This window comes from Microcaecilia unicolor, chromosome 5 (assembly GCF_901765095.1).
Source record: "Microcaecilia unicolor chromosome 5, aMicUni1.1, whole genome shotgun sequence".
Classification (NCBI taxonomy): Eukaryota; Metazoa; Chordata; class Amphibia; order Gymnophiona; family Siphonopidae; genus Microcaecilia; species Microcaecilia unicolor.
This window is the reverse complement of record NC_044035.1, coordinates 59,449,703-59,473,991: the sequence shown is the minus strand read 5'-3', so window position 1 is coordinate 59,473,991 and position 24,289 is coordinate 59,449,703. Positions and strand designations below refer to the sequence as shown.

Below are 24,289 nucleotides of genomic sequence, written 5' to 3'. Positions count from 1 at the left end.
GTGTCCTGGCATGTGAGGGGGACCAGTGCACTAAGAATTCTGGCTTGGATTTGGTCATTTCTGAGTTTATCTTGTTGGGCAGACTGGGTTTTTGAAGCCTGGATTGGCCGCTGTCGGAGACAGGATGCTGGGCTTGATGGACCCTTGGTCTTTCCCAGTATGGCGGTGCTTATGTACTTATGATGGAATGCAGGACAACAATAATAAAACAAAAACATTTTTCCCTTGTATTGCTATAACAATAGCAGATGTAATTTCAAAAACTGACATATTCCATTCACTACATTACATATTAACAACAAAAAAAATTAACACAGCTACATACTACTTTATCTTAAACTAAAAAATAAAATTCTTTTTTCTACCTTTGTTGTCTATCCACATACTTTTTTTCAATTGTGTTGGTCCCAGTCTCTGGTTTCTACTTTTGTCATCTTCTCTTAACTCTGTTACTAGGATTTCCTCTTCGTTTGTCATTTTTCTCTCTTCCTTTTCCTTTCAGCATTCTTCAATGTATTTTTTTTTTGTTACATTTGGTACCCCGCGCTTTCCCACTCATGGCAGGCTCAATGTGGCTTACATGGGGCAATGGAGGGTTAAGTGACTTGCCCAGAGTCACAAGGAGCTGCCTGTGCCTGAAGTGGGAATTGAACTCAGTTCCTCAGTTCCCCAGGACCAAAGTCCACCGCCTTGTTTCTGTCTTCATTTCTTTCTTACTATCAATCTTCAATTTCCCTCTTTTGACTGTGTCTACCTTCAGCTTTCCCCACTCTCTTCCCCAATTTCATTGTCTGCCCCTTCTCTGCTTCCATCATCTGCCCCTCTCTAGCTGCACTTCAATCCAGCATTTCCCCTTTCTGCATCCCTTTCTTAACCTGTCCTGCATATCCCTTCCCCTGTAATCCACATCCTCCTCCCTGTGATCAACATTGACCCTGTGTGTCCCATTTTCCTTTCTGTCCAGCACTACTCTTCTGTGTCCCTGTCCCTATGCCCTCTCAGTGCTCAATATCTCTTCTCTGTCTCCCTGTCCCTCCTCTCTGTTTTCCCATCCTCCCACACCCTATGCCCCACATCCCGTAACCCCTACCCTGGGGCCAGTATCTCTCTCTTTCTCTCTTCCTCCCCCCCCCCCCCCAGTCCACTATAGCTCCCTCTTGGGTACAGTGTCTTTCTCCTGTCTTCCTCCTGGGTCCAGTGTGTCCCGATCCCCCCTTCCTCTCCTCTACTCGAGTCTCTATCTCTCTCACCCTCTCCCTCCCTTTTACTCTCCCGCGCTGGTCCAGCATCTATCCCTATTCCTCTCACTCTCTCTCTAACTCCTGGGTCCAGCACTTCTTCCTATCTGTCCCTCCCCCCCCCCCCCCCCCCCCCGGATCCAGTAGACCAGCACCTCCATCTTTCTATCCCTGAGTCTAGCAGCTATTTTTCCCCTCCATCTGGCAGGTCCAATATCTGTTCCCATTCCTTTCCTCCTCCCCCCCCCCTTCCTGGTTCCTGGTTCCCTCCCCTTTCTCCTTTCATCCTCTCCCAGTTCTAGTGTCTGTCCCCTTTTATCTCCCCCTCCTCTTCCTGGTTCCAGCATCCCTCTATTTCTAGGATTTTCTATTTTTTGTTTTCTCTCCTCCTTTTCTTTTCAGCTTTCTTCAATTTGTTTTCTGCCTCTGTCCACATTTGTTTCTTACTTTCCAATCTTTAGTTTCCATTTTTTGACTGTGTCTACCTACAGTTTTCCCCTTTCTCCTCTCCACTTACATCATCTGCCCCCTCTGTCCTCCTTACTCAGCATTTCCCCTCTCTCTCCTCCCCACTTCTATCATTTGCCCTCTTGGTTACAGTGTCTTTTCCCCTATCTCCCTCCTAGGTCCAGCATCTTCCTCTCTCTCTTCCTCCCTCCCTCCCTTCCAGTCTCTGTTTCTCTCTCCTTCTCCCTCCCTTCTACTACCCCCAGCTGATCAAGCATCTATACCTATTTCTCTACCTCTACCTCTTACTCCTGGGTCCAGCACCTCTTCCTGTCTGTCTGTCCCTCCCTCCCTCACCCCCAAATCCATTAGACCAGCACCTCCATCTCTCTATCCCTCTGACTTTTTTTGCTATTTATTAATATTATTTTACCAAACTAGTAAGGACATAACTAACATTGATTGGACACTTTGGTCCAATATTTATCTAGCAGTTTCAAAAGCTGATTAAATATTTACTGTATGATGGAAAGTTATTACTGCAAATCAGGGCACTGCCTTTAAACAGAGACGGTAACATATAACATACTAGATGACTCCAGAAAAAGACCTGCACGGTCCATCCAGTCTGCCCAACAAGATAACTCATATGTGCTACTTTTTATTTATTTATTTATTGCATTTGTATCCCACATTTTCCCACCTATTTGCGGGCTCAGTGTGGCTTACAATACATTGTGAATGATGGAAATACAATGTGTTACAGTACGATTATGGGTTACATTGTGAGGAGTTATGGGAAGACAAAGTCAAGTCAAAAATCATTAGGGCATAGAAACCATGGGATGTTACAATGGGGAAAAGATAAGGCGATAGAACAATATCAAGAGAACATAGGTTATAACATTTTATCTATGGGTGGAGTTTGAAGTGAGGTAAAAATACGGGGTAAGAGAAATTCAGAAGGGAGTGTATTGATGCATTTCTATTAGTGCATTTCTATTTTGTGTATATCTGACCTTGATTTGTATCTGCCATTTTCAGGGCACAGACCTAGAAGTCTGCCCAGCACTAGCCCCGCCTCCCAACCACTAGCCCCGCCTCCCAGCACCCGCTCTGCCACCCAATCTCGGCTAAGCTTCTGAGGATCCATTCCTTCTGAACAGGATTCCTTTATGTTTATGTTTATGTTTCATATGATGATGGAAAATATATACAGGTGAAATAGATGAGACAATTTACTAAAGTGTAAGCACTGACTGATGCTGTTAACATGCATTATTAGTACAGAGGTCCCAATGCATAAAATGGAGCCCACGGTCAATGACCAACGTTAAAGCAGGGCTGGGCAACAACAGTTCTCCAGGGCCACAACCCAGTCAGGTTTTCAAGATTACCACAATGAATATGCATGAGATCTATTTGTATACATTCAAAATCAATCACATGCGTACTCATTGTGGAAATCTTGAAAACCTGACTGGGTTGTGGCCCTCGAGGATTGTGGCTGCTCACTCCTGGGTTAAAGCACGTTAGTACATGGTAATTCCTTTTAGTAAGCGATTTGTGAGCATTAAAGCCCTTTTTCTTTTCCTTATATTAAGGATCACTGCTACTACCATGGAACTGTAGAGAGCTACCCTGACTCTGCTATTAGTGTCAGCACCTGCTCTGGCCTCAGGTAAGCGTCTCTAACAGCTTGTGTCTCATAAGAGGAAGCAGTTCCTTCTTGTTGAGTGGGTTTGAGGTTTTTTTTTCATCATTTCCTGTCTCACAAATCACAGAGAAAAGCAAGGTGACATCTCAGCAGGAGGAACAGGCCAGACCACTGTGTCAGTGATCAGAATACTAAAGGGTAATTTTAGAACTGTCACATAGAAATCAAACAAAATAAAACCTATATACACTGTCAGCTAGCACATTTGCTTATTTCTGATCTGAGGAAGAAGGGCAACCTTCGAAAGCTAATCAAGAAATGTATTAAGTTATGTCCAATAAAAAAGGTGTCATCTTATTTTCTTTTCCATGTTTTATTTTGTTTGATTTCTATTGATAACCTTAAGAGTGGACTAACACGGCTACCACACTCCTCTACTTAAGATGGAAGAACTGTCACAGAATGTTCAGATGCTTCAAAACAATCATAAAAGGACTTTTCAGTACTAGGGAAGTAAGTTTCTTCACTCGTCATTGTAGGCCAGTCTTTTCACTATTATAATTCATCATCCCCTAGGGTTGCCAACTGGATCCAGATTCACCCGACAGGATTGATTGAGTGGGCTTATCCCATTGCATGCAGGGACTTGCAGTTTTGATTTCCCCATCACAATCCCTAAGAAAAGCAAGACTACAAGATCCTGCATGCAATGGGGTAAACCCAGGACTGGATCCACCCTGTCAGGCAAATCTGAATCCAATTAGCAACCTTATCACCCCCTCTTCCATCCTTTTTACCCACTTCAGTCTTTAGCTTTACCTCACTGTCATGTACCCTGTGACTTATTTGTATATTCGAGGAACATCATCCTCAGCTCATTTTGATTTGACTTGATGAAAGGAGCAGAGCTCTCAAAAGATAGTGAAAAGCGTATTACGTAGTGGCATAGCCAGGAAGGCCTTGGGGGCCTGGGCCCCCACACCCACTTTTGGCTCTGGCCCCCTCCACAACTGGAGTACTCTCTGATTGGCTGGTGAGAATGTCCAATCCCCGCCAGCCGATGAGATCAGCTGCCAGAACTGCCCCAGCGCTGCCTCAGTAGGGAAGAAGTCAACGACCTCTCTTCCTGTTGCCGGCTTCTTCCCTACTGGGACAATTCTGGCAGCGGATCTCATTGTCTAGTAGGCATTGGGCATCCCTGTCAGCAAGGGTAAGGAATGTGGTGGGGAGGGGAGGAAGTCCAACCCTGGGCCCCCCTAAAATTCCAGTGCTGGCTATGCCCCTGGTAAGTTAGTCCAATGAAAAGGTTTCCTCTATAGCCTGTTAAATAGTGTTTATTTCTCCTTGCTGAAAGCACAAAGAAGATGATTATGTAAAACTTATACACCAATTACACATGTAAGAATGGCATATGTGTGCATATATTGATGTTTTTTTATTTGGTGCTATTTTATAAAGAGGGTAAAATGTCCATATATGACATGCAGAAGTACGCACCTAGAAAAGGAGAAGAGACATGCACAAGGTGGGAATGGGTGAGACATATACCCCTAATGCTATTTATTTATTAATTTGTTACATTTGTACCCCACATTTTCCCACCTATTTGCAGGCTCAATGTGGCTTGCATAGCACCGTGGGGCGAAAGCCTCCTCCGGTGAAGAAACAAATATAGAGTGATGTTATTTTAAATGAAATAGATATGTACGGACACATTAGAGAAACATAGAGAGGGAAAATATGCATGTACATTTGCAAATACAGTCTGCTTACGTGCATTTCCTCCTCCAGCCTAAATGCACCACCAGAAACACCTTTCAACGCAATTAAAAATCAATGTGTTGTAGAATGTACTGTATTGTATTGTAACATTTATAACCTGCGCTTTCCCACTTGTAGCAGGCTCAATGCGGCTTACATAATATAACAAATTTACAAGATAACACAAAATGGATAAAACATCTAAATATAGTATAAAAAGAGGTGGACAATAAAAAAGATAAGGGAGGAAGGTGATAGAGGTAGGGAGCGGGAAGAGGGTGTAAGTTGGGGTAATGTGTTGTGAATAAGGAAAAATGTATAATAATGGTTCGAAGAGGGATGAATTCAAAAGGATAAAAGTATATTTTAAGTTCTGTCAAGTAATCAGATCCAGGCATCACAGATGGATTTCTAATTTAAGTCAAGTCATATGTGTAGGCTTGCTTGAAAAGGTGAGTTTTCAGCAGCTTCCGGAAGGGTAAATGGTTATTGACTATTCAAATCGATCTTGGTAAGGTGTTCCAGAGCTTGCTGCCTATAACAGAGAAATTGGATGCTTAATATGTTTTGTACTTGATTCCTTTACAGTCGGGAAGATGTAAATTTAGATAAGTTTGAGAAGATCTAGAGCGATTCCTGGTAGGAAGGTCAGTCATACTGTACATGTAGGCTGGGGATTCTTTGTAGATAATCTTATGAATCATCGTGTGGACTTTGAAATGTATTTGTTCCATAATAGAGAGCCAAACAAGTTTTAAACGGAGAGGTGTTGCGCTCTCAAACCGCGACTTACCAAAAATAAGTCTGGCTGCCGTGTTTTGGGCAGTTTGGAGTTTTTTCAGGACTTGGGCCTTGCATCCAATAAAAATACTATTGCAGTAGTCAACGTGGGTAAGTACAGTGGATTGGACCAAATTGCGGAAGGTTTTTAGGGGAAGATAGGGTTTCACACGCTTCAACATCCGCATCATGTTGAACATTTTCTTTGTCGTAGCTTTTGCGTGATTTTCCATAGTTAGGTGTTTGTCTAGTAATACTCCTAATATTTTTAGGTTGTACTTGAAGCTGCATTGTAGGAGGGTTATTTTTTAAGATACCTAATTTATGTATGATAAATATAAGTCATGCCACTATATTCTGCAGAAACTGAAGCTTATGACTACCCGATTACTGCCGGGTTGCTGCCACACAAGCCATTTCCGGGGGTTTTCCTTTTCCCCCAGAAATGGCAAACTCGGGGCAAGACTACTACCGGCGGCCGTGTTAGGCTGGTGGTAGTCCCGGAAGAGCGAGCGGTAAGTCCGCTCTGTAAAAGTTTTTTTTAAAACTGACTGCCTAGAGAATATTACAGTAGTCCAGCTGTGACAGACTATAAGACCGAACTATGATCGGAAATCGAGTGACATAGGTGTCCCAATTTTCATAACTTCCAAAAAACATTGTAGGGCGTAGTTATCAACATGGGCTGCAGTTCAGTCATGTTGTTTTACTACTATCTTGTGCTACTTTAGCATAGATCACATTTTATGCAATGAGACCTAGTTACTAATAACTATAGACTAATAGACTACTGCAACGGAATCTATGCGGGTTGCAAAGAACAAATCATAAATAAACTTCAAACTGCACAAAATACAGCTGCCAGACTTATATTTGGAAAAACGCGATTCGAAAGTGCCAAACCCCTCCGAGAAAAACTGCACTGACTCCCGATCAAAGAATGTATAGCGTTCAAAATCTGCACCCTGGTCCACAAAATCCTTTACGGCGAAGCACCGGGATACATGACAGACCTCATAGACCTACCAACCAGAAACGCAACATCATCATGAACATACCTAAATCTCCACTACCCAAGCTGCAAAGGACTCAAATACAAATCAACTTATGCATCCAGTTTTTCCTACATAAGTACACAACTATGGAATGCGTTACCTAATGCCATGAAAACAATGTATGACCACCTAAACTTCCGGAAAACATTAAAAGCTTGCCTGTTCAAAAAGTCATACACTACTGATCCAACTTAAATGCCTGCACCCTGCAACACAACGAAACCAAAGCTCGTACTGGACATAACTAAACTCTTCTTTCCTATGACTCCCTAATGGGTCTGTTACACATGAACTTTATTCTTCTACTATATCACTTTGTATTTGTTCATACCAGAATTGGTGATCGCCTCTACGGTACTATGTAAGCCACATTGAGCCTGCAAATAGGGGGAAAATGTGGGATACAAATGTAACAAATAAATAAATAACTGGAATTAATAGTAAAATAACATGTCTTAACAATAGCCTACATTGATAACTTCCTCTTTACGAACTATTGCATTAAGGGGAAAGTTATCAATGTGGGCTACCATTAAGATGTATTTTACTGTTAACACCAGTGATTAGTAACTAAATGTCTCCTTACATACAAAGTGGCCTGTGTTAACATAGCACAAGTTAATGGTAAAATAATGTCTTAATAGTAGCCCACATTAATAACTACTCCCCTAATTTTTAACTAATGTCAATAAAGGATCCTGGATAATTCCCAATATTTCTAAGGAGGATTCAGAAGCTATACTGACATTGTCAATAATCACATTTTCTTAAAGGCTAAAGCGGAATAGAGGGGATTTATTTGGCTCATCTGAGATATACAGAACCTCTCAGTCATTTTTTTGTTTTCAAACAGATGCTATCATTAAAACTTTTGGCCAAATGTTTTCCGAAGCCTCGAAGTTGGACAACTTCTCCCTTATATTGGATAACCCTCTTTAGCTCAAAGTTTAGATTATCCACTGCCCAGAAATTAAAATGTAGGAAAACAATTTTTGTTGTATCATGCAGAGATGTGTGGCAGTTGTATTAATTGTGTACTACAATTGCAATTGGAAAGCCGACATCCATGCTGTATATCAGTAGTATGTGTCTATAGGAACAGAAGTAACACACAGCCTCCTCGCTAACCCCAGCTGTTTCTATCACTCAATTGCCACTCGACATTTACTACCATTAATGCTTTGCTAAACTTAAGTGGACTGCTGAGTGGTTTGACATTTCATTTTTAATATTTAAGCTGCTTATTTAAAGAGGGGCTACCATATTGTCAAGAGGCATGTTAAATAAACCAAGTAAATCATTTACGATCCAAGTTTCAGAAAGGCAGCCAATGCTTGTACTTTTGTTAATACATTATGTACAGTACACAGTTCAGCAAACAATGACCTTCCTGGGCTGGGCAATTTCATATCAGTATTTACTCCCAGCATTGTGTCAAATCACAGTAATTAGCAGTAAATTTGCTCTGGGGCACCATCTATGGAAAACAGCTTTCTTGAGAGAGTTCCAGCTGCTTCATTCCTTGCACAATTTGTTGAAAATCCTATGAGAACAGCTGGAGTGTCTTGAGTATAGATGCTTTTTTAAAAAATGTTGTGTGCAACTTAATAACGTTGTATTCCGTGTTCTAAGGTTGCATCTGCATTTGAAACAAAGAGAAAGTGCAAGTCAGTTAGTCAATGAAAGAGTGCATTGTTAGCAACACCCCATTAGAAGGGAACACTGATAATTAACTGTTACCATTAACTAGCACAATGCATCAAATAGCCAACAAAAAAAGAAAAAAACAAAACAAAAAGTTTGGGCCTGATGTTCAGGGCCAGATGCACTAAACATAACGAGCCAATAACAAGCCATTAACGAGCAAATTGTAAACCCTGGCATGCACTAAAAGCCATTTTACAACAAACAGAATGCAGATGAGCAAATTGTGTAGAAACCCTATTGTAATGAGATGCACTAAGCTTTTCCGATTGCCTTAATGCTGGAAACTCTAACGAGAGGTCTGTACCTCTCGTTGGGGCTGCGAAGATTGAAAACTGATAAAAAACTGCTATAAAAAGTCATTCCACCCCCGCCGCAATAATAAAAACAAAAGTGCAGTTGAGTCTGGCCATCGGAAAAAGCCGTCCGTTTTCGCCGTCATTCACCTCCACAATAATAAAAAATGTCTTTTTTGGCCGTGCTTTCACTCAGCTGAGAGACCTGGAAGTCTCTGAGCCAATCACATCGCGTTTAGGCATTTATATGTTTGTTTAGTCACCATTGACTGGATTTCTTTTTTTTTTTTTTTTTTAGTGAAACCAAAGTGGTGATGTTTTTGGTTTGCACCACTTAGAGGTCCTTTTACCAAGCTGCGGGAAAAAGGGCCTTGCGCTAGCGGTGGGGGTTGATTTTCCTGCACACTAGGGCCCCTTTTATCGCAGTGGGTAAAAAGCCCCCAGACACACATGGTCATGCAGTAAGACAACTTGCGACAGGGAGCCCTTACTGCCACCCATTGAGGTGGCGATAAGGGCTCCCGCGGTGACCCAGCGGTAACCGGGCAGCCTGCGGCAATGCCCGATTACTGCCGGGTTACTGCCACACAAGCCATTTCCGGGGGTTTTCCTTTTCCCCCAGAAATGGCAAACTCGGGGCAAGACTACTACCAGCGGCCGTGTTAGGCTGGTGGTAGTCCCGGAAGAGCGAGCGGTAAGTCCGCTCTGTAAAAGGGCCCCTTAGGTAGGTGTCCCATTGATACAGTACAAATAGCTTAGCACATTCTGGTGATTTTTATAACATCCATAGTTGCTTGGTTTAAATTTGAATGCTTCACAGCATGTTTTATCACTGAGAGATTTGGACCTGTCTCTTATCCACTGGTAATGTTATATATTTGATTCATAATGTTCCACTTTTACATTTCCATTTTTATTACTGTGGTCACAATAATGTTATTGTAACTAATATTTCACAATTTTATGATAAACGTGTCTCTGTTTTTGTCTTTGTGCTTTATATACATTTTTATGTGGGGGATCATATGTCAGGCATGTCTTCGTATCTTTTTTAGTCACATATATTTTGCATTTTTATGATTTTGTATGCATTATTTCTTTTAAAACTCATTTGTTTAGTGCCCCTGATGCAGCCCTAGTGTGGGTGAAACACGGCCTGTGTCGGGCAGTTTATGTTTATGTTGTTACAATAAACATCTAGTTTGACTTTTACCCAGTCTGCTTCTTTGTGTCACCACAAAACATCAAAAAGCAATAACAGAAAATAAAGTACAAATCATCAAGTCCATATCACAGGGAAGGATCTCACAGGGCTAACACAATATAAATGATTATACCCTGCTATATTTTCCTATACAGTCCTACTAGTCAAACTAAGGTAAGCTAAATAGATGCTCAATTTAATAAAACATTCTCCGGGTAAAATGGATCCAGAAAGATATACTGATTCCCATCATGTGCAGCCAAACATTTTGAAGGACTCTGTAAGGAAAAAGGAGGCCCCCATTGCCAGCTGTAGAAAAGACTTCCTATGCATTCATGCAACTCTGGCCACATCCCGAAAAATGTTATCCTGTGGCCACAAAACAACGCATCTTTCTTTACAAAATACAGTTTCAATATAGACATGTTTTTTTCTATTGCATCTTGAGAAGACTGAAAACACAGACAGTTCTAAGCTATCTACTGATGCAAGTGGTCTAAGACTCCACCATGAAATTTTGTAAAAGACCTTTTCCTTGCTTAAAACTGGCTTATATTTAAAAAAAAAGCCTCAATAAAATTATCTGCCTGCAGAGCAACTCAATAAAACTCTTTAGGTTTGCAATAATTTTTCTACTAGGATGCATGCTTGGTATACCTTTATCAAGGAAGAGTACTGAAACACAAAGAATGTTCACAGCCATAGAAAGCAAAAGTGATCTGATTTAGTACTGAAACATACAGAAAAAATTCTTACCACAGATACACACACAGAAAGTCACAACACATTTATTTTTCTTAGATCAAATTCTAAATCATAAAATACTATTAAGTTAATAGTTCGCTTACATCAAATTCTAAATCGTAAAATATAGTTAAGTTAGTTGCATTTCAAAGGTGCTTTGGCTGGCAGTGACCCACAGGGAAAAAAATTGTATTTTTCTAAGGGGAAAACAAAACAAAAAAAAAAAGCACTGCACCAGCCAAGATACATCACATTTTATGGCCTTTACCTTATTACAGTTGTTCAGAGTCAGGTGCTGATACCCTGTACTCAGTGTTTGAAAAACTGAAATAATAAAGCGTGCTCTGAAGGATATTTCTTTCTTTTGAATTTGCTGACTCTCTCTGCTCAAGATTTAGGGAGTCTAACTCTGAGCCTTCTTATTGTTTCAGTAAATATGAAAGTATTCAGTTTAAGGAAGCTTTGGGATCGCCTTGGATTAAGTTCAGGATAACAAAAGTTCAATGCAGTACAAAGTTTCTTCTTCTGCATAAAAACACACTTATCTAATTTTTTTTTTTTTTTTATTTCAGTTTGATACACTGCCTTAAGGATGTTAAGGCAGTTTACAATAGTAACTTACTACACAACAGAAAGAGCAGATGAAAGATCCAATGAGGGGTCAGGAATGAGAGGAAAAGGAACGAATAGACCTTGCTTTCCCTGGTTAATTGGTTGGCAGGTTTCTGTGCCAGCCAATCACAACCCCTAACTTTCTGCATAGGCCAGACTTCAGATATGTTCCATAGAGAAGATGCTAAAAAGAAAAAAAATCATGCTTTGTATTTGTGTGACCTCTGGGCTGGCTGAATCTATACATTATATAAATATGACAGTAGATTTTGGCCCCACCCAAATGACTGTGGGGCTTGATTAGACTGAGGTTCTCCACTATGACTCAGGCACCCAACTCTAAAATGTGACCATGGGGCTCATTTTCGAAAGAGAAGGACATCCATCTTTCGACATAAATCAAAAGATGGATGTCCTTCTCCCAGGGCTATATATATAGAATTCACCCTTTTATGTGCGTAAAATGCTTTTTTATACATTAAAAAAAGGTTTCAAAAAATTGCCTCCTAAATTATAATACATACATTAATACAAATTTTTCAAACAGCATATCTTTAGAGAACAGAAAATCACGTCAAGCGGTTCTGTTTTCATAGAGGTTTTTCATCCTTATAAAACCTCCCAGAAAAAGATTCCCCAGGCCTCTGAAAACACAGCTCATCTGTATCTTCATTATTGCAGGAGACTATTGGGCTCATTTTCGAAAGAGAAGGATGCCCATCTTTCTACATGAATCGAAAGTTGGGCGTCTTTCTCTCAGAAACGTCTAAATCGGTATAATCGAAAGCCGATTTTGGACATCCCCAACTGCACTCCGTTGCAGAGACAGCCAAAGTTCAACGGGGGCGTGTCAGAGGCATAGCAAAGGCGGGACTTGGGCATGCCTAACACTTGGAAGTCCTTGACCCATAATGGAAAAAAAGAAGGACATCCCTGACGAACACTTGGACGTTTTCACCCGGACTTGTTTTTCTTATGACTAAGGCCCAAAAAGGTGCCCGAACTGACCAGATGACCACCGGAGAGAATCGGAGATGACCTCCAGTTACTCCCTCAGTGGTCACTAACCCCCTCCCACCTTCAAAAAACATCTTTAAAAATATGTCGTGCCAGCCTCTATGCCAGCTTCAGATGTCATACTCAGGTCCGTGACAGCAGTATGCAGGTCCCTGGAGCAGTTTTATTGGGTGAATGCACTTCAGATAGGTGGACCCAGCACCCCCCCCCCCCCCCCCACACACACACCTGTTACATTTGTGGAGGAAACAGCGAGCCCTCACCCTCCAAAACCCACCAGAAACCCACTGTACCCACATCTAGGTGCCCCCCTTCACCCGCAAGGACTATGGTAATGTTGTACAGATGGGGGTAGTGGGTTTTTTTTGGGGGGGGGGCTCAGCACATAAGGTAAGGGAGCTATGTACCTGGGAGCAATTTATGAAGTCTACTGCAGTGCCCCCTAGGGTGACCGGTTGGTGTCCTGGCATGTCAGGGGGACCAGTGCACTAGAAATGCTGGTTCCTCCCACGACCAAATAGCTTGCATTTGGTCGTTTCTGACATGAACATCTTTGGTTTTGAAAATTGCTAAAAATCAGAAACGTCCATGTCTAGGGACATCCATCTCTAAGGACAACCAGATTTAAGGATTTGGACGTCCCTGATGGTATTTTCAAAATGAAAGATGGACGTCGATCTTGTTTCAAAAATATGGGTTTCCCCGCCCCTGGATCGGGACGTTTTGCAAGGACGTCCAAATTGAAACGTGGACGTCCATTTTGAAAATGCCCCTCCACGGGGCCCTTTTACTAAGCGTGGTAAAATGTGGCCTGTGCTAGTTTTGGCGTGTGAAATTGGCTCATGCTGGGCCATTTTTACCACAGTAGGAAAAAGGCCTTTTTAAAATGGGGCAGTAAATGGTTATGCGCTAATATTAAAATTAACATGCGGCTATGTACTGCCTGAGCCCTTACAGCCCACTATTTAGAAAGCGGTAACAGCTCATGCGCTATTAGTGCGGTAATCATGCAGCAATGTGGCCGCGCTGTCAATTACCGCCAGGAACGCCCCCACAATAGAAAGTAGAAAATTATTTTCTACCATGGTAAACAGCATGCGCCAACTTCAGAACTACCACCAGATGCCCACACTACCCTGGTGGTAGGGTCGATTTGGCGCACACTACCTGCGCAGTAGCCCTACTGCAGCTTAGTAAAAGGGCCCATATCTGCATAATGCAATATGGGAACAAATTGCATCCTTCATACCACAGTTACTAACAGCAGGCAAGTGATCATTGCATTCTCTGCTACATAACTTTCTGCAAACAATCTATCAATTCCTTGCCTGGAGTATCTCAATGCTGTCTCTATCTGGCTGTGCTTTGTTGGATTATGCAAAAAAACATAAGTACAAATGTAGTTGTCAATAAATTAATGTGCCATGTGGATATCAGAGTCATTGGGTAAAAAACTGTGTAATCATTTTTATTCACTCATCAGTTCCTGACTCAGTGCTACTTAATCACATCAGTGTGTGCATAGACATAGAGCAGAAACACCCCTTAGCTAGCCAGTAGCCAATTAGCAAATGTTTGGTTAGAGCTGATATTCGGCTGCACTTCCAGCTCAGCATGGATTTAACCAGTTAGGAGCCCTCTCCTGCCCAATTAAATCCTATTGATTAGCAGGCCAATTCCTTGATTTTTTTCCCCTATCATTTTGAATATTGCTGGTAAAATGTCAGATATGTGAGTATCCTACACGCCAACATCCAGAATAACAAAGTATGTAAATCTAACTTTGCTGCTTGCCCTAACAGCCTCCAGAGCTGAATGATTTATTATACCAGGGAATACCAAAGGGATCATTTAATTAAGCCATGTCACAGCGCTGCCAATTATTGGGAGCAAAGGGAGTGCATTGCCCCAGTTTCCTAACCCTTTCCCCTTATTCTGGATGACATTAACGACAACAGAAGAAATGGTGAGAGTTCTTTGTTTGAGTCGCAGCACACTTCAGAGAGGTTTTCCAGAAATATACACAAAATGTACAAAGACTTTTCCTTCTGCAACAGACCTCCAGCTTAAGACTGTTCTGTTCTACAGCATTAATACAGCAAGCTGAATAATTCTTAAGAGTGAATGTTTTCCAGTCGGTGACTATCGCTGAAAAACATCCAGATTTTAAGCCCGCCTAAGTACTGCCCAAAACACGCCTCCAATATACCCTATTGCAATTTAGATGAACTGCAGAGCGAAATGTCCCCCAAAATGTCCATCTGCCGCTTTGTGCCACTTTTGAGATGATTTTCTCTTTTGAAAGTAAGCACTATAGCCAGTTAAGTGCGGTATTCAGCACGTAACCAGCTATGAAGATCTGCATAAAGATAGGTCTGCTTTTTATGTGGCCCTATTTATAAAGTTATCTTAGCCAGTTAAATGGCAAATATCAGCACTTAACCAGCCAAGTGCTGACTCTGCCCCCGGAATGCCCCCCAAATAGCTGGTTTCAGCTTGGGGGCTAACTGAGCTTTTTCAGGGGCACTATTCAGTGCTAGTGAAAATGCCCGTTTAGATCCAGACAGGCAATCTAAATGGCCAAGAGCCTCTCTTGGGGGAACTTTTACTAAGCCGCGTGGGCACCTATGTACACTGAACGTGCGCCAAATTGGAGTTACTGCCCAGTTACTGCATGGCCCTTGCGGCAATTTCAATTCTGACGTGTCTAAAAAATATTTTTATTTTCTGGTGCACATAACGGATGCGCACCAAGTGGCGTTTGACATTACCGCCCGGATTCTTTACCGCTAGGTCAATGGCTGGTGGTAAGGTCTCAGACTCAAAATGGACGCATGGCAATTTTGATTTTGCCATGTGGCATGTCCATTTTCGGCAAAAAAGGCCTTTTTTACAGGCGTGATAAAAAATGGATCGGCGCGCACCCCAAACCCGCGCCTACACTACCGCAAGCCATTTCTCAGCATGCCTTTGTAAAAGGACCCCTTGGTCATTTAAAATGTTTTGAATATTGGGCCCTTTGCATCATTTACATGCCTTCTTTTCACCTACAACTAGGGGCTCCTTACAGAATTGCCCCTTAATACATATATTGAAACAATCTATTGATGAGGTCGTTCACTTGCAGATTGTCATGATTCTTAAATTGTACTCAGTCAAGCTAAACAAAATACAAAGCCTCTTCTTTTTCCATCATGTACAGTAGATTCTAAGAAAGGTCTTTATGCTGACATACCTGGTCATGACATTGATATTTACTTCAAAAGATATATCACATCAGTACTATGTGATGCTTCAAATGAAACATTTCACATCGTTTCCCACTGATGTTTCTCTGCTTGTTAATTCATGTTTTTGCTTATCCCAAGCGGATGAGCTTTGAATGTGTTCAGAGTATGGATTAAGTGCATTGGTGGGAAAATTCAGACAAGCCCATGAACTATAAATATAAATTGACTGGGCAGTACAGCAATCAGAAGGAAGACTGTCTTCCGCAATCTGGTACAATCATTGGTACTCAGTCATCTGGACTATTGTAACTCACTCTACGCTGGCTGTAAAGAGCAAATACTTAATAAACTCCAGACAGCCCAAAATACAGCAGCCAGACTAATATTCGGCACACCAAAATACGAAAGCGCGAAACCCCTGAGGGAAAAACTACACTGGCTCCCACTAAAGGAACGTATCACGTTCAAACTTTGCACCCTAGTCCATAGAATCATCCATGGTAACGCCCCAGCCTACATGTCAGACCTGATAGATCTACCACCCAGGAACGCAAAAAGATCCTCTCGCACATTCCTTAATCTTCATCCTCCCAAGTGCAAGGGTCTGAAATACAAATCAATGCATGCATCTACCTTTTCCTATACAAGCACGCAACTCTGGAACGCGCTGCCACGTAACCTGAAAATGGTCTATGAATTGACCAATTTCCGCAAACTACTGAAAACCTATCTCTTCGACAAGATATATCACAAAGATCAACATGTGTAACTGTATAATCTAACATGTGTAACTGTATAATCTTAAAAATTCCAGACTGTCTACTAATGTCTTATAATGTCTTTCTGCTTTAACGCCTTCATGTACTTCACCACCATGTAACACAAAACCCTTTGTAAACCAAATGTATATTCACTGCTATTTCCAGTATCCATGACGAATTGTAAGCCACATTAAGCCTGCAAAGAGGTGGGATAATGTGGGATACAAATGCCATAAATAAATAAATAAATTTAGGCATACAAAATTTGTGTCACTGTTCAGTAGCAAGGTAAGGGGAAGCTCACGCAATTAAACGCACAGTCCTCAATAACACCACCACAGTAGAGTGAGCTAAACTCAATAAGGGTAAAACACCTTAAAAAGAATAAACGGGGGGAAAAGACCTCATAAAGCTGTGGTCACCAGCTCTTTAGCTGGCTATATGCAAGAATCAAAATCATTCAAACCACAGTGCATAGCTTTAAACATCGGTCATAAAAAAAAAAACCCAATCCAACCTAGGTGTGTAACCACTGATTTTTAATTTTTCGTATTACTCGTGAAAAAACATTAATGAGGCGATAGCTCTCCACAGCAATTCTGAAGTTCTGATAAATCAAAATTGAACTTAGCTTTGCTTGATTTTACTTGACCGTCCCTGCAGCGAGTATTCAAACCCAACGGACCCGTTTCACCATACAGCTTCTTCAGGGGATAGAGGATACTGGGACCCTCTTGAAATGTAGTAATCAATCAAACACTGGCAGTTCAACTTAATGGACGCAGCAAAGCTGGATTGGATTGGGGGGGGGGGGTTATGACCGATGATTAAAGCTATGTACTGTGATTTGAATGATTTTGATTCTTGCATATAACCAGCTAAAGAGCTGGTGACCATAGCTTTCTGAGGTCTTTTCCCTCCGTTTATTCTTTTTAAGGTGTTTTACCCTTATTGAGTTTAGCTCACTCTACTGTGGTGTATTGAGGATTGTCACTGTTCAGTACAAATATGCAATATTAGTAGCACAACTACCCCCCTGTTTACAAAGCCGCACGGCAACGCCGAGACAGCCCATTCAAAGTGAATGGGCTGTGTTGGCATTAGCGCACCGACAGCCGCTAGCACGGCTTTTTAAACAGGGGGCTAGTGATTAATAGGGCTACCTATTGGGAAAGCGTCTCCTGACACTGACATTGTTTTGCACCTGTCGATGAACTGTGGAATTATAGAAGTTAGTAAGAAACAAGCTAATACAATGATGCTTGGCCCCTTCCTCCATTTGTAGGCTCAGGTTTGACTGTATGATAGGGAAAGACATGGTAAATTGTGTCTTGGTAGAGTGATGGGGCTATATGTGGGAAGGGGGAGTGTATGTGGCATAAATGGAGAATGGTGGTATATATGAGGGAGTGGGAGGGACATAGGGCCAGATTCTATATAAGGTGCCTAAAAAGTCCACGCAATAAACATGTCCACATAAACCCAGGTCACCAGGGTAACCAACTGCACTAACCATTAGACTACATCTCCATCTGTATAGTGCTGAATCTTTGTTGCTGTCACAACATACCTCCAATTCTGCTGGCAGGGATTGGGTCTTCACCAGCACATTAGTACTATTACCACTTCTGGGTTTTCCCAAATTTTAGTGCCATAGGTGTTAAGAGTCTCAAGGCACTGTGCCCTGCTTATTTTTGGGTGGCAAGACCTGACTTCCCCAGCACCCTGATGCTTCTAGTTCTTCTCCATGCAGTAAGGTAGGGCAAAGCATCATATCCACAGAGTGATGAACCAGCAAGCGACATTGCATGGATGACTATATAGAGTGGCCTGCCTGTAAGGGTTTCCAGGTGTGGAAGGGGCCTCTCCAAGTGCAGACATTGTCCAAGGGATTACACAGCAAAAAAAAACATAACTCTTAAACTGCTCTGAGATCACTCCCTTGTGCAAGACTTACTGAAAAGCTAGGGACATAGAATTCAAGGCAGCGTATCATCCACCAGTCGATGTGCTGTGGGCTGTTTCCAAAGACACATTCAGGGGCCATCTAGAATACTTGGAATTTTCTACTGCATAAATGATGTTATTCACTTTGCCAGGAACCACAACATGCTCCAGATGGCTGAGATGTCCATCCAGACATGTGCAAATTGACCTGCAGCTTGTTCCATGACTATGCCTTCATCGATAGACTTGACAAAGAAGATGAGGATTAAACATTTCCAGATCATGATGTTTAATTTGCAATATGTAAATATTTTTCCAACATCAACATGGACTTGGGGAAAATCCACTATTTCTGGGAAAAGCAGTATAAAATGTTTTGTACATTTTTGGGACCTGGATTGGCCACTGTTGGAAACAGGATGCTGGGCTCGATGGACCTTTGGCCTTTCCCAGTATGGCAATACTTATGCACTTATGTACCTGCCATAATACAATTAGTTATGTAATAATTCTTTCATTGCGATTATTTGATCCTGACACTTATTTCCATTTCTTCAACAACAGCACTCTCAGTGGCATTATTGCTATGATTGTATTCTTTTTAATGTTGAGTATTTTATGTCATGTTTTAACCTTTGTTTTAGTTGATTTTATGTTTATGTATGTGTAATCCTCCTCGGTTTAGGCAGAATACAAATTAATAAATCATAACCATAAGCATAAAACTTTAGCTTAAAAGTTTGCAGTATGCATTTTGAACAGACCCATAGGGGCTTAGCAGAACATTAGAGGCTTCTTTTACTAAGCCACGCTAGCGATTCCCACATGGATGACTAGTGTGGCTTAGTAAAAGAGGCTCTAAGATATTGAGCACTGTTGTATTTGAAACCTGTTTATCCTGGGAGGATCAAACCTACTGTAAAAGAAACTGAAACAAAAAAAATGTGCTTTGGTGATTTTCTGTGTTACCATTTTTTATACCTGCAAAAAAATTGTTTCTATAGCACAATGTGAGGAAAGGCTCGGAGAGACTATCTAGCTGTAGGTGATAACTCCAGCAGTATATCAGATCATGACGACTATATTTTTATAGTTTCATACTCCATTCTAATTAACACAAAATAAACTGACCAGAAACCAATCTGTCGTCTCCACCGACCAGCTGTGTCCTATATTTTTTGAGCTGATTGGATTATAATGCATACTATCCTTTTCGGGGGCATGCTGGTTGGATTGCCATCTTTTGTGATGAAAACAATTGACACCCTATTTTTACAGAATAATTGAAGTTTTCTGTCTTCTTTTCTTTTAGGGGATTTGTGTCATTTAAGAATAAAACTTTTATTGTAGAGCCACTGCAAGATTTCGCAGCTAAACACATGCTTTACCGAGCAGAGCATCAGAAAATTATTCCAGGAACATGTGGTCACCATTTTAACTTCTCAGGAACTTCCAGAAATTACACTGTTCAAACATTTCAAGGGTTTGCCAGCAGGGTAAGAAGAAAACACAATTTCAGATGTTTAGGATTATGAATGTTTATTTCTCTATCGGTCTTGTCCTCCTACAGGAAAACATACATTATTTAGAGATATGCCTTACTCTTGTAGAGCGATGCCTAATAATTTTTAAGCTTTGGGAGTGAGAAAGCAAGCTTCATTTGTCAACCCCATTCCCCCAAAAAATTGTTCCTCGGAGGTGTGCATCAAAATCAAAGAGGCCCGTGATGGCATCGGCAAGTGGAATTCCCATGCACCACGGCCATCTTTTACCGTAATGGGTAAAAGGTTTTTTTTTTTAAGGAGGCAGTAACTGGATGTGTGGTACTTAAAAAACTGCCATGCAGCCATTTACTGCTGGAGCCCTTTCCACTTCCTATTTTGGAGGTGATGAGGGCTCCAGCAGTAACCAGGCAGCACATGGCTCTGCCCAATTACTGCCAGGCATGCCCACTCCACACCCACTGGTGCTAGAAAATAAAAATATATTTTCAAGCATCGGAAATGGCGCCCAGCAGTAGGGCTGATTCGGCACATGCAAACCCAGCGGTAGCCCTATCACCTTTTTGTAAAAGGGCCCCAAAGTGTAATATCCCTCTAAGCTCAGATGAGAGCCAGAGGTTTACCTGTGGGCTAAAATGAGGTCCAGCAAGCAGAAACATAAGTGTGAATAGGCAACATCATCTGTTGAAATAATAGTTAAAAAAAAACATTTGGAATGGGTAAAAGTATCCCCTCAATGGAAAAATATTTTAAGGCGATATTTTCATACCTGAGCATCTATGAGAACATTTCAAAAAGGATCCTATGATATGCCTATTTTACAGAAGCAAATGAATAAGGGTCTTCAATGAAGTGCAACTCAAATAAGCTTTCAAAATCACAATCCTATATCAAAAAGATGCCTGTAAAGGTAAATTAGCCAGGGCTGTGCCAACACGGTAAGCGAGGTAAACATGGCAGGAGGGCGCCATCCTCTGGGGGGGTGCCTCGCCGCACCATGCTTACCTCGCCCTCTTCTCCCCAGATCCTTTTCCTTTTTTTTTTGTTTAAATTTACCTCTGTCCGGCGGCAGCGTAGCGTTAGTGAGGAGGCGGCGCTCCCCCGCCCCGACGTATCAGTCTTCCCTTCGCTCAGTTCCGCCTTCTTCTGACATCAGAAATGACATCAGAAGAAGGCGGGACACTGAGCGAAGGGAAGACTGACACGTCGGGGCGGTGGGAGCGCCGCCTCCTTCTCACTAACGCTACGCTGCCGCCGGACAGAGGTAAATTTAAACAAAAAAAAAAGGAAAAGGATCTGGGGAGAAGAAGGCGGGTAGTGTAGCGATCGTTTTCGGGGGGGTGGGGCCAACTGCAGGGGGGCGCCGGAGACCCTAGGCACGGCCCTGAAATTAGCCACATAAAAAGGAAGTGAAAAGGCAAATTCACACAAACTCTTAATCACTTTTTTGGCGTTCTGCCAATAATTGAAATCATGATGTGCCAGGAAAAAGAATTTCCAATTATTTTCACTAAAATTACAAAAGCAAAACAAAAACGAAACAACTTGTAGCAAGGCGGTCTCTATCTTGGGTAGTAATATCCACAATAACAGCGGTAAACGGTGGCCTGCGGTGGCGTTGGCGCATGGGATTGCCGTGCACTGAGGTCGCCTTTTATTGTAGCGGGTAAAAGGGCATTTTCCCAATAGAGGCACTACTTAAAAATTTGGCATGTGGCCATTTACTGCCGGAGCCCTTACTGCTTCCTATTTAGGAGGCGTGAGGGCTCCGGCGGTAACCCGACAGTAATCAGGCATCTCTTGCTGTTACCTGATTACTTACAGGCACGTCTACTTCCCGCCCAATGGCGCTACAAAATAAAAACTATTTTCTAGCGCTGGAAGTGGCATGCAGCCGAACCAGAACTACCACCTGGCTCCTGGGAGAGCCCCAGCGGTAAGGCCAATTCACTGTGCAATAGCCCTTTGATAGTCCTACTGCTGATTGGTAAAAGGGCCCCTAAGAAAAAAGTGTTAAAATAAGATTCAAATAGGTAAAGAAGAATTTTTCACTCTATGCAGATGACACTTTGATTTACCTGTCAGATTTATGTACTTCCTTACCAAATCTTCTTACACTATGGAATAATTCAGAGCATGGGAGGTTATGTAGTAAACTTTTCAAAGTCTTTTCACGTCTTTATGATACCCTGTATGAAAAAAATCAATTGAAAATAATAGTTACTGAAGAAGCATTTGGGCCTATACTCAAAGCGATTTAAGCTCAGGGTCGCACAACCGCCAATATTCAGCAGCACTTAACTGGACAATGCCGCTGAATATCAGCTCTGACCAGCCATTTAAAAAAAATGGGCAGGTCAGGGGCATTACAGGGGGGGGTGACGTTAGGGAGGAGCCAGCACCCGAATAGCTAAGCAGACAAATTTAGGACAGAGGTTACAGCAGCTATTTTCAGTATGCTGCTGCTAGGGGCACGAGCAAGCGGTGTTTACTCCTGCCCCCACTGGACCACCAAGGATCGAAAATATGCCTGGAAGGGCCTACCTAGACCGGGAGAGGGGTTGAAAGTAGGAGGACATTTCAGAGAGGAGGGGAGGTTGTTAATTTCATGGGCTGGGGGAGGGGGAAGGGAAGGAGGGGGGCTGTTTTGGTGGCAAGAGGGGCCTTGGACGACTCAAAAAAAGTGTTCAATAGTTAGGCGAGTGCCAGCTGAAATTCACCCAGTACTGCTTATCTAGGAGCCAGCTACTGGTGATCTCCCCTCGGTCAAATCTGCAGTAGATTCCAGAATGCTACAAGACATATGCATCATGGGTGAACCTCGGGAAATGTGCATATACGTCCACAGTCTCCTCCTGGGCATCACACATGACCTGCATGTTCATGGAGTGATATGATTTTCTATTCCTATATGTAATACCCCATTGTATAGGTATTACTAGAACAGTGGAGAATGCTTGAGTTTGTGAAGAAGGTACTCCTGAGGCAGGCCTGAGTGGCCAAAGCACGATTCATGTCAAGTCCAGCTTTTAGTAATAAACTTAAGATTATCATCAATAATCTCAGATGCACAATGTATATAAAGAGTTTCTGAAGAGTTGTTTGCTGACTGCAGAAGTTCTAGTAAAGTTGATTTGTATTTCATCAAACTCCTGGAGTGCATAGTGATTTTTGACCAGAGAGTAAGAACATTTGTTCCAGGACTGAGAATAAAGCAGCATTTTAGAGTCCCCCGTCCCCCCTCAAGCTCCCAATTCTCTGGATCACTATTCTGGACCATTGGCCCATTCCCAAACTCAACTGCAGGTGAACTGGAATTGTGAGTGTGATGTGTGTGGTCCCCTGACATATCTGGTGGAAAGGAGAACTGAGCTTTGTAGCCTGGGTCGGACCTGAGCTAGCAGGACTGCTAGACCTGGTAACATATAGGTCTCCTCATGTGTCTGGGAGGGTCTGAGTGCACTGTGTGTCCATTTGATGATGCCAATGACTAAGGGGAAGCAATCTATGATGTAGAACTGATCCATCTTGTTCTGGAGGATCTGGGCGGCAGTCGGGAAGGTAATATAGTCTGAGGTGTGGGCAAGGAAGAGGTGAGGCACAGAGGAGACAAGGCAGGAAATATAAGGGTGCAAAGAAACAGAAGTTACAAACCACTCAGCAACTCTCCACTATTTTTCACAAACCAACAATTCCACATTTCCACTCTCCAACTCAGCAAAATCACAAATGGGTCCAAAGACAAGTTTGGCCTAGAGCTAGTTGCTTTTAAAACAGGTCTAATTAACAATGTTTTTATTTCAAAGAAATTGTTTTGCTATCCATTTTGGCTTAAAAAAAAGTGCATCATGTAACAATGCCCACCTCACGCCCACAACACCCACGAAACACTCACTCTCAAAATGTTTTTCTTTTGATAAATATCGGACTTTTTTTTATTATATGGTTTAAATGTTTTCATGTGAGAAACACGTCCATCTGTCCCTTGTGCCACTTTTTGCACATTCTTTTCTTTTGAAAATGAGCCCCTTAGCTTCCTAACTAGGCTAAGCTTACAACATCCGCTCATACGTTATTTTCATTACAAGCTAGACAAAGTGGCCAGGTAAACACAAGATTGGTATATAAGTACATAAGTATTGCCATACTGGAAAAGACCTAAGGTCCATGAGCCCAGCATCCTGTTTCCAACATTGGCCAATCCAGGTCACAAATACCCGGCAAATTCCCAAAAATGTACAAAACATTTTATACTGCTTATCCCAGAAATAGTGGATTTTCCCCAAGTACATTTAATAACGGTCTAGGGACTTTTCCTTAAGGAAGCTGTCCAA

At 42.0% G+C, this 24,289-nt stretch overlaps 1 protein-coding gene across 1 annotated transcript in view; it reads left to right on the top strand.

Annotated features, from left to right (window-relative positions):
• Positions 1 to 24,289, top strand: part of ADAM12 (ADAM metallopeptidase domain 12) — a 659,141-nt gene that overhangs the window by 379,221 nt on the left and 255,631 nt on the right. Inside the window, exons 5-6 of the mRNA XM_030202952.1 lie at positions 3,290 to 3,366; positions 19,766 to 19,949. Coding sequence (XP_030058812.1) covers positions 3,290 to 3,366; positions 19,766 to 19,949 — 261 coding nt within the window. The remainder of the gene's footprint in view (positions 1 to 3,289; positions 3,367 to 19,765; positions 19,950 to 24,289) is intronic.